The 12,008-nt window shown below is 38.1% G+C and overlaps 1 protein-coding gene across 1 annotated transcript; it reads right to left on the bottom strand.

The window, feature by feature from the left end:
- Positions 1 to 257: 257 nt before the first annotated feature.
- Positions 258 to 9,726, bottom strand: adra1d (adrenoceptor alpha 1D). Its single transcript, XM_024289340.2, has 2 exons — positions 7,931 to 9,726; positions 258 to 1,460 (listed from the first exon to the last, which is right to left on the bottom strand). The coding sequence occupies exons 1-2, from the start codon at positions 8,886 to 8,888 to the stop codon at positions 910 to 912; spliced, it is 1,509 nt and encodes a 502-aa protein (XP_024145108.1). The 5' UTR covers positions 8,889 to 9,726; the 3' UTR covers positions 258 to 909.
- Between the last annotated feature and the right edge of the window lie 2,282 nt (positions 9,727 to 12,008).

Genomic DNA, 12,008 nt, shown 5'->3' with positions numbered 1-12,008 from the left:
AAGAAAAAAAAAGTTGTGTAATTCCCAGAGTATTTGATTTTTGTCAGTAAATGTCTGACACATCACAATTTTGGATTTCGGTTTTGACTTCTCTCTACCTTAAAATAAAAAAAATATGTTGTCCCTCACTCATCCATTGGTTGGATTTAATAGTAGGGAGGAACCGATGGGGAAAATTGCACATGCAATAGTGACATCTTCAGGATAGGGCAAATATTGCACCTGAAAAAGAGCAAAAAACCTGATTTGAATCAACATTTTTTAAATTTAGCCTTTTATTTGTCATTATCATAGCATCAAAAAAGTACACGTATTTCACATTAGATCTTAATTGGATTTACAAAAATTGTTTTATTTCCCCCCATTAATCCAACAAAATAAATCAAGTAAAGTATTTTCAAATTCTTTCCCAGTTTTCTTCATCACAAAAACCTCAAAATGTGAATAAATGCACATGATCAAATTCTATCCAGTGTGATTTGATACAAACAAAAGAAATTGCACTCATCAGTTTTGTCAATAAAATGCTTTACTATCTTTGAGTCAGAAAGAAAAGTATTAAATGTCATTTTAAACATAGGGTCGTCAGGCTAACAGTTGAAATCAGTAATTTCTATTTAATTAAAAGGAAATAAAGTTAAATGAATTTGTGCATTTTTTCCTAGTTTTTCCTTTTTTTGTATTTCATCAAAACACTTTTATTTTATTAAGATACAGACACATAGTGCCTTAAAAGGACAGCAGTCATTCTGATGGGTCTGCCACCATTGCAATCACCTCAACAACCTGACTTTCACAAAATATTTCATCTGAAGAAGAGTTTCACACAATTGTGACTTATCACAGTCTTATTTGCACAATAGTCAAGATGGCCTCTTTAAATATAAATAAATCTCTGCAGGGGGAACTCTAAATGTCGGTCTCTTTCAGGCCGTGACATTCTGCCAGATCGTAGAACTGAAAACTGCCCTGCTCACAAGAATTACAGATTCCCATCGAAACTGTGTCCACGGTGTCCCTCCTGCCCCCTCCAGGTGTAGCTCCTTTCCCGGTCCCTCCCTTGATCTTGTTGGACAGATTGTTCACTTTTTCCTTAAACTGGAAGGAGGAGTTCTGCAGAGGCGGAAACAGGCTCCATCGCTTTAAACCGAGTGAGCGGCCTTTCTTCTTATGCAACAAAGAGCTGCTGCATGATTCATGCACGGCATAGCCAGGTGTGTACTCTCGCCTCTGATCCTTTGCCATTCCTTTCACAGCTGTCCGCCACCTCTGGTCGTAGAAGCGACGCAGGACCCTCCGCTTTTGATGGCATTGGCATTTGAGCAGCCGAGTGAATGCTCGCTGGAACTCCTTGCTGGAGCAGGGGTAGATCATTGGGTTGATGCAGCTGTTGAAGTATCCCAGCCAAAAGACCACTTTGAACACAGTTTCAGGCGGTTTCAGGGCTGGGAAGAAGGAACCTTGAAAGAGATGGACACAAGGATTAGCATCAGATGAAGCGAAATGTTTGCAGAGGAATCACACTATATACATTACATGTACATGTTGAATAGTTCTTCCTTACATATATTTGTGGGTCTTTTTAACTTGCTTTTATTCTTAAAGGGGGGTTAAAAAGTCACAAATAAATAAAATTCTATTTTCTGAATTATTGTTGATGGTGGGTCTTCTGCCATCAAACTCAAAACCGGCAAAAGCAGCAAATGATGTTATTATGCTAGATTAAAAAAAAATAAAAAAAATCTCCATCAGCATCATATTGTATTCTTATAGTGGTAATTTCTTAGAAAGTAAAGTGAAGCAAAGGGACATTTTCTGCATTAGAAATCTGACCCCCCCTTCAAAAAGTTGATAAAATGCTACACAACATTTTAAACCTACCTTAAAAACTGTTGAGGTGAAGGGTAACATGTTGGGATTCTTTGTAGGCAGGACGGATTTAGTCAGCCACACTATATGGTACTATTTGATAGAATAGCAAGGGTTGAGTCTGGGAGTGCTGAGAGTTTGGGGTGTTCTATCACTAAATCAATCCCCAAAGGGCTTAGAAAACTGTGCTATCATCATATCGGTTTATCTATCCTTTAATCTTCTCCTTTCATCTATTTGATATTTCTTAAAAGTTTTATTTTACATACTCTTTCTGACACCACCCTCTACATACCAGGCTTGGGACCAGCACAAGCAGGGCACTGGTGTGTCCCTTGTTGAGGCTGCATATATCTTTTTTTTTATGCCTTGCTTTTTGTCCATCTGTCAGGCCATCTTTATGCCTTTTTTTAATTATGTTTATTGTAATTTTTATTTCTTTGGTTAATTGTGGATGCTTGCACTGCATTTAGGGGGCATTGACCCATCTTGCCAATGCCAATATCCAGCCTTTTTTTCAGGTTTAACAATTCTTGAAAAGGTGACATTTTCAATAATAGACTCTTGAAGAAACATCTTTCTAAGTTTGTTTTTGTCATTTTACCTCAAATCACTAATGCATTCAGTGTGCTTACACTAAAGTGCTGGTATTGGTTCTAGTTTATGGTTATTTGACATTGACTGTATATGAGAACTGGACGGAATGACTCCTCCCCCCTTGCATTTCAAACAGGATATACGTGCTGGTTTTAAGAAGCCAAAATCCCATAGACTTCTACAGAGAAATAAACTTACTTAGTCATTACTCAGTTCTTGATAATTTTAATTTTTTTTCCTTTTGTATCTTTACTGCAATGCAAGTTATTCAAGCTATAAACTGGCCCAACATTCAAAACATTTGATTCTCCTGAGTCCGCTTTCAGGTTGTAGGGGTGTGGCCTTCCAACAAGCTCACTCCTGATTTGCCAGAGTGGTTACCATAGAAGTAATGACTCAGACCAACTCGAAATAATCACTGATTACTGACGTTATTTGGGTTCAACATGGTGGTATTTCCTATGGATGACGTCACCCTCACCGAGCCCAGTTCTCATATACAGTCAATGTTTTTTTTTTTTTTGCTAACAAACATTTTGTCCCAAAAACGAAATAGATGAGCCTTCACCCCATGTGACCCTTACCAGGAAATCTGAGTACAGGAAGTAAATTGAAAGACTTAAACTTCTGCTCATTTTGTTTTGTTTCATGTAATTTATACATTACATGAAACAATGACTATTGAATTTTCTCTTTTTTGTGCCTTTATAGCTTACAAGGATGCTGGTGGCTCTTGATTTTTTTTTTTCTATGTACTGTCCTGCTGTTGCATTTCAGAAAATTATCAAACTTTTATCCCGTTTTACTTTATTTTTCATTCATCTACCACAACATAAAGTTTATCATGGTTCGCTGATGGCTTTTCCAACTGAGTTGTCCTCTGTTATGACATCTTGGCAAGCTTTCTCCTGAGAACCATTTCTACTAATAAAGAGGAGAGGCCGCCCTTGGCAAAAAATACCTAATAAGTTGAAAATAATAATATTGATTTTTAATTTAAACTCTCCGTGCATATCAGCGACAACATGTTTTGATGCCTTTCTCTTATCCTCATTCACCCATTTATTTTGTATTTATTTTGGGATGCAATGCAAAAATGTATTTATGGAATGTTGTTTTTTTTTTTTTTTTTTTTCCCTCATTATGTTCGTTTTTCTCATCTCCCCGGGCTTCTGATGTAACGGAGCATCAATCTCAAAAACAGAGGCAGCAAAACAGTCCTAATGTGAACTCAGCCTTGGTACAAAGAAGTCTATCATCATTTTATGTGGAAGCAGAACGAGGCTTGTGTGTAATTTTCAAAGTAATGGCTTCATGCTGTTTTAGCATCAGCTACCTGCAGCATACTGAGCCCTATCAAATGCAGACAGGAGTAATGGGCCATCTACTGGATCATAAAGCTCAGTCCATAATCCGGTTTGGCATTTGTCATGCAGGTTGGCAGTTTGTTGTGTTTGAGATCTCTTTCCTCACCTGGGTTGACTTTATCATCGCAACTCCTATCAACCACTTTGAACGCAATATAAACGAACTGTAATACTAATACAGTTAAGAAAAAGGAAATCTCCATCAAGGTGATGCCACTTCAAAGCTCACTTTTGTCACTTTTTCTGTGTGAAAGAAGCCTCTAGAAATCCTCTTTGATAGTGTCCTTTTTTTCCTTTTTTTTGGTTGACATTGGCTAATATCTCAACAATGACTATAAAGTGAACAGGATGAGTCTTATACCAGAGTCCAGGGACCCGTCAGGTATCTCAGACAATGCTTTGTGGCAGGTCTTTTGTGTGAGCAGGCAGAATCTTGAGCAGCCCTCAGTTACAGAGCTTTAGAGAATTACTTCCTTCACATTTTATGTTTTGTGTGAAGGTCAGTTTTTTTTTTCTTCCTTTTTTCTGTAAGCTTCTTTAAATGTGTCCCCTAAAGGCCACACTGCAATTCAATTAATTTTGGCAACAGAAGCAAGTCAGCTATACTGCAGTTTTGAAGTACATAATGTACTACTGTCTAATCTTTTTCACATTTGACATTTCTGTCAGGAATTTGGAGGCCAGTGAGAGTTATTTTTGGCTTTTAATACTATTTTCTAAAAATGTTGATCATTTCAATACATTTGTTGAAATTTAAATTTTTTTGGTTTAAAAGTTTTCAAATTTTGACATTGAATGTTAATATTTTTAATCTTTATGTTTCAAAAATGTTGTCAAAAAGCTGGAGGGACATAATAATATTTTTTATGATTGATATTATGAATATTTTTAATTAAACTTAAGAAGTAAAAAAGTATTTTTTTATTGAAAAATACAAGAAATACCTTTGACAGATAATGATTATGGTGAGACAAAAACAATATTTGGCATTCATTGATTCTTTATGTTGTTTTAGAGTTGGAGTGTAAATTTCTGAATCCAGGAAATCATAGTGTGATTTTTGAGTAATAATTTAACAAGTATTTTGCTCAAACAAACAAGTAAGAATTATTTTCCTTGCAGACTTGTTGCTACTTTGGGAAGCTCTTCTATCCTCCTATATTTTCCTGTATTAATGCCACCTGTTTGAACTAGTTATCTGTATAAACCCTTAAACAGTCAGACTGCAATCTCTCCATCATCACTTACACCAATGAGCTGTCAGTGGACACCTGGAACAAGACTTTAGACCTGGACAAGACTGAGATTAACCGATTAGCAAGCAGTTTGGAGAAAAGAGATCTACTGTTGGAGCAATTATTAGAAAATGGAAGAAATACTGAATACTGAAAGCACTGAGGATCTATTTAGGGTTCTGTGAAAGATCTCACCTGGCGGGGTGCAAATTATTGTATAAAGGTTGAGCCCAAAACTGTACAGGTAACTGGACAATGACCTGTAGAGGACTGTGATGACTAATGTAGAATGCTAGCCAGTCTTGGACCTCAATCCAACAATGTGGAGGGAGTGGAAAAATCTGTGTTGCCTTTAACAGCCCTAAAACATCAGAGGTCTTGAGAAGATCTGCATTAAAAAATGAATGGACCAAATAGCATCTACAGAATGTGCAAACCAAGTGAAAACCTGCAGGACACCTGTGATATCTGACTAACAGGATTACATTATTTCATCTTGAGGTGAAATACTAATTTTCTGCACCATCAAATAAACAAATGATTTTAAACTGTGATTTCCTGGATTCCTTCAAAATAATGTCTCTCTTGAAGTGTTTCTATGATGAACGTTAAACACTTCCCTCATCTTTTATGTGAGGCAACCTGAAATATTAATGACTGCCAATACTTTTTTGATCAAAATTGTATTTTTTAGTGAATGTTTCAAAACCCAGTTCTAATGTTAAGAGAAATTAAGCCTAACTACACTATATAAATTGCCCTTGGTGGACTATAAAATTGTTATATCTATCTAAATCAAATTTCTTGGTGTTTTGTTAACCTTTTTTGACAGTTTTGGTGTATCAGTAAAGAATGGGATTTGGTGTCCTATCACACATCTCCACCAGTCAGACAACAGCATGCAGACCTCTTCTGTCATTGATAAAATGGCACATTGGCATCCAAAAGTTACACGTCTGCCAGGTAAAAGGTTACTCATTAATGATTGTCTTAACCGTGAAGAAACGTCAATCTGTCCTTGTTTGTGTGAGCAGAATGAAAAGTCCGCTCTCATCAATCAGCCATTTAAACTCATCCCACAGAGATTCATCAGCACTGACTCATTTGATCCCTGAGGAGTCTTTGTGGTTTGTTATGATGCTCTGGGGACTGCATTCAACAGTATCTGTGACAAAGAAAATGCATGCCACATGGTGTCTATTCTGAAGCTGAAGCTCCTGGGAGCTGTAAGTCTATTCAGACTTTACTCAAGTGATTTCTTTCCTCTCGTGTTTCTCATATTTTCTAAATAATATGAAAGCAATACATGGAATTACTTAATTAAAATGTAACTGATTTAGGGAAAACTTTAAGAAATGTCTCCGTACTCATCCCCTCTGTCTGAGCGGCTTCAGAAAACCTTCACATTTGTATTCTGTAGGTTCATTCTTGAGAGGCTGTGTGAATTTTTCTGCCACCAGGGCACAATGTGCTCACCAAGTCACATTATGTGATGGCTATGATAACAGTAATAAAAATTCTATTATGCTGAACTGATCTGAAGAGTCTGTTGTCGATTAGATCCAAATGGAATATCCATGTCCTTATCGTGACGCAAGGTGACAAATGATGGAAATGAGGATCTAAGCACCCAGTCTTTGCCCTTGCTCATCTTTTATAACTTGAAGAGGATCGATCTCACACCTCTGCATGCAAATGAACTCGCCCTTTTCTCCCTTATTGAGTGAATGACGTGATTAGTCGCAGCAATTTTTATTTCTTGCAGCATTTCCCTCCCTGCAGGCGTTGCTCTCATAATAACACACTGCTGATGATATACTTGCTGTTTCCCACCCCCTCACTAAAATGACTTTTAAACGGTTAACACACTCATACACCAGAAAATATTGTTTTGTGCCTTCAGGTCCAATAAAAATAATGATTTCTTTTCCTAATTATGGAAAGTAGAAACAATTGACATTTAGATTTTTCCAATAAGCTCCACAATTGCTACGCAGAACTCAAAAATAAAGTATAAAGTAGTGCTGTAGTGGTTCTTTCTCTCATTATCCTGCACATAAAAATTATCTTTAAATGGAATAAATCTGGGGATTTAATGTTGTGGTTTTAATTTGACGAGACACCAGACAAAAACCCAAAGTTATACTAAAATTGTGATAATATTATGATTGCTGCTTCTGGTCATCAGTCTGCTAATTAAAGACGAATGATTGTCTTGTTATTTGACACATAACCATCTAAAGACCTGACAGACTGTCTGAAAAAATCCAGGCTGTTTTTGCTTCTTTTTTAGTATTTTTTTTCAAAAGAAATTGCATGTGAGGGTCCATTATAGTGTGTGAGGGAGTGCATGGGGATTATTTGTTGGCATGGTTCCCAAGACAGACTGCCAATGAAATACTAGGACGGTCAATTTCAGATTTTGCTTTGCCCCGCTCCCCCTCCTCACATGCGGGTTGTGGTTTTATTATAGTATTATATTGCAGCTCCTATTAAGAAAAATGCATATCTGGCCCAAAATATGAGAAAAAGACCCAAATTTTAAGTACATATATATATATAGAAACTATTCAATCATTCCACATAATTTAAAATGCATGAATTATTCACTCCATAATTATGTATGATATCACTGCAAACGCCATCTTCTATGGTGGCTGAATGAAATACAGACCCTGGAAGTAGTGCAATTTTTTTTTTCCTTTTTTAATTTTTTTCCCTTTATGCTGGGTGGTTTTTATTTATTTGTTTTGTTGTTTTGTTGTTGTTTTTTTTTTAATACCAAAGCAGTAGATGTTCTGTGCGTAATGCACAATTGCGCACCAAAGTGGGGGAATAAAAATAAACAAATCATGAACATACCGATTGGTAGAAAGAGAAAAAAGGGCAGCCAGCAGACAATAAACATCCCCACCACGACTGCGAGGGTTTTTGCTGCTTTTTTCTCCCTGGAGAACTTCATGAGGCGCACTGAGAGCGAACTTCGGAACGGGTGGTTCTTGCTGCTCTTGGAGCTGTCCGGGCGCGCGTCCCCCAGCACGCTGCGACAATGGATGCGCAGCACTACTTCCACAGACTTGTCTCTCTCCCGCTTGACTCCCGCTTCCAGGCTCTTTGTAGTCCTGCGGGCCACCACGTACACCCGAAAGTACATGATGAGGATGACCAAAAGCGGGAGGTAGAAGGAGAAGAGGGAGGAGAAGAGCGCGTAACCGGGCTCCTCCGTGATCCTGCAGATGCTCTCGTCCACCGGCGGCGGCTCCTTCCACCCCAGGAGCGGTCCCACGGAGATGACCAAGGATGAGACCCAAACCAGCACCAGGATCGCCACTGCCCTCCTCTCAGTCATGATGCTGGGGTATTTGAGGCAGTGCTTCACCCCGATGTACCGGTCGATGGAGATCATGCAGAGGCTGAGGATGGAGGCTGTGCAGCAGAGCACATCCACGGCTGCCCAAACGTTACAGAAAACGCGGCCAAACATCCAACATCCCAGCACCTCCAAAGACGCAGAAAAGGGCAGCACGATGATGCTCAGCAGCAGGTCTGCCATAGCCAAGTTCACAATGAAGAAGTTTGTGACAGTCTGCAACTGTTTGTTACAAACCACGGAGAGGATGACAAGAATATTCCCAATAATTGCCACCAAAATAAACACGGAGAGGAAGATCCCGACGCCGATGACCTGCGGGTCCATGGTGAAGTTCCTGCATGTTGTGATGCTGGTGTTTGTGGAGAGGAGCTCCAGAGCAGATCCGTTAAACGCTTGGTCGAAAAACAGCCCATAGTTGCTTTCGTTGCTCGGGTTAGAGTCTGTCATTTTGAAACGCCATATAGACAACTTTTTGGAGCAAGTTTCCTCTTCAGAGCAACGAGGAGCACGACGTCTGCGCGCTCCTTGCGCGCACTTTCCAACAGGAAAACCACGCAGCTCTCCTCTGGAGCAACATTTGCCACGGAGCGCACGAAGGAGGCAGATTTAAAAGACAAACGTATTTATTAGACTAATTGCAACTCACAGCCTAAAGCACTGATTTGCAATGAAGCAATACCAAAAAAATACAAATTTACGGAAAAAAAGTGGATTCATTTTCCTGTAGTTGTTTCCTGGTGTTGTTTTCCCCTCCGCAACAACTCTGAGAATGAGAGCTGAGGCAGCAGGTCTCAACCTACAGCTCCACCCACACACAAAAATGTTAAAGAGATATATGTATTCCCCTATCAGCTAAGGGCCATTTCAAATTACTACAACTTATTTGCATAAGCTGCATGCAGTGGGAAACATGCATTTCTCCCCATTTTAGAGTTTGATGGCACGGTTTACCTCATCAGAATTCTCCCCATCCTCTCCCTTTCCAAACTGAGACATGCCTGACACCTGTCTTCTGCAGATAAGTCACTAAGTACTTCAAATAGCTCCACTTGGCAAGAGAAAGAAAAGAAGAAAACCTTAAATGTTCCCTTCCCTGTCTACAAGGCTTTTTATTTGTATACTTTGCCACATATAAGAAGTTTTCTTCTCAGTGTGAAAATAATGTCTCGCTTTAATATATCTTATGACAGGACAGGCAAAAACAGGATAAGTAAATGCAATACATATTTTAAAAGAACATATCTGATAGGTCCTGGAGCCGTCCTGTTGAACGCTCAGGTTAGAGTGACATCAGCCAGAGCATCTGCACTGACCAGCATGCCTGTACTGACCACTGATGTTTGCCCTCAGGCTCAACTGTGAAGTTTCCCAGACATTGTGTCTACCACTTCCAGGCCTGCTGGACTCACAAAGGAGGACAGACTTGTCCAAACATTCAAGGATCTTGGAAGAGTAGGAAGGGTCAGCAAGCAGAGTCACAGAGATGACACACAAACTGGAAAAATCCTGATGCAAATTGTGTTCATAGCAGCTACACAGTCATTAGGGCATCAGTCAATATTCAACATTTTAGACATGTTGAATATTAAATTGTTAAAAAAAAATAAGCAGACACCTTTAAAACCAACGTAAATGTAAACAGAGAAGAAAAAATAGATGAAGAGAACATGTTTATTCCTAAAGTAAAATTTGACACTGTTAAAACTCGAGAGGAAATAGATTTTCAAAAATGTATTGCAAAAAAAAAAAAAAAAACATAAAAGTAGGTGCAGGAAGAGGCAAAGAAAAGAACATATAGACTTATATTAGAACCTCTATCTAATACAACTTTAAAATTGACATAAAATATAATTATACAGTTTTATACACTCGCAATTATACACTTTACACAGAAAGTGTAAAGTGAGACAAAAACAAAAATACACATAAGATAGAAGATTAAGCTGTGTGAATCTTAACTTTTTCCTCAAATGTAAATGTTGCCCCTGAAATTGATATGATATGTATGTTTGTATATATATGTATATCAAATATAGTCAACTTTAAGTTTAAAAAGAAAAGTTTTTGAATCTAAAATGATTTATTTTCATGGACAATAACAATCAATAAGTAAAATGCTTCCTGGAAGCTTTTCAAACTATGTCTCCTTTTGTTTTTCTTTGATTTTTCCTGAAAATCTCACTCCGATCATCTTTTGATCTTGTGGAAACATGGATCTCATCCCATGGTTACCAAATATCTTTAAACATGATCATGTCATTTTTAGCCAAAACAAAGAAAACTGTTATATTCTAGGACATGATTTCTGCAGAGTGGCAGTAGTTCATTAGAAATTCACCTCTGAGGAGCAACCCCACCCATTCCCCTTACCATTGATGAGAGCTCTCTGTTTGCACACACATCCACTAGCTTACAGCCCCTCACAACCCTACCTCACCATTACTGGTGCAACAAAAATGGCGAGCACTATTGAAGGTATCCAGCCATACAGCTCAGATGAGGAAAATGGAGACGTGCACAAATCTACACATGGATGCATGAGAATGGAGCAAAGCAGGGAGCTTAACAAATAAGCTTTTTGTCAAACTGCCTTTTTTTGTTTGCTCCTTATTCACAGTGATTTGAATAAATAAATACTAAGGAATTCAATTAATTTAAATTTTCCTATTAAATATGCTCCATCATCATGAAAAAAAGAACATGTTAAAAGCACTCACAAAGATTTCATTGAATTGGTCTATAATGTGTGTTTAAGAAAGGAATATTCAGGAAGATTATTGTGAAAATCTCCAAAGAAAAAGACAAACTAATTCAAAGTACGTCTGCAAAGGAGAAAGGGATAAATATTTGGCTTGAAATGGTGTCATAAACAGATAGAACACAGATATGTGCTCTACTCCTGCTTTCTACATCAAATAATTGCCAATACATCAGAGTGGACCAATTTGATTTTGATTTCTGGTTTAGTCATCTGGCTGTGAACAGCAGGCCTTCTGCTCGGAGTCACTGAGTCTGCTCAGCTGTCAGAGCACATCATTGTTATTGGATTCGTGAAAAAATCTAACTTCTCATCAAGCCCACCTGCTCCCTGTTATGAGAGGACTGAACCTGCATACCTCAATGTGTGGAGCGCAAAACTGTATGTTTTTAAATTGGGTTTGGGGTTTTCTCTGGGCATTTCCTCAGACGTGTGTGCGCATACAGCCATAGATAGACTGGGAAAGGCCCCAGCAACCTCTGTGACCCTAATCAGGATGGAGCAGATTTAGTGAGGAATAATATGTTCATTTATTTGCATAGTAGTATTTTAACTCTGTGTACAAGCTCAAAGCACACTTAATATTTGGACTATTCTCTGCTTGTTTTCTGAGATTTTAACTTTGAAGACGGGAATTAAAGGATCAAATCCAACTTTATTTGAACAGCACTTTAGCACAACATATGGCTAACCAATGTGCTTGCCATTAAAACATGTGACGTTAAAACCACAAAGCAGAAACGATAAAAAAATAAATAAATAAACATTAAGTCAAGACAGATTTGAAATAAACAAATGAAATGAATCAA

Source organism: Oryzias melastigma, linkage group LG1 (genome assembly GCF_002922805.2).
Source record: "Oryzias melastigma strain HK-1 linkage group LG1, ASM292280v2, whole genome shotgun sequence".
NCBI lineage: Eukaryota > Metazoa > Chordata > Actinopteri > Beloniformes > Adrianichthyidae > Oryzias > Oryzias melastigma.
This window is presented reverse-complemented; position numbering and strand designations above follow the sequence as displayed.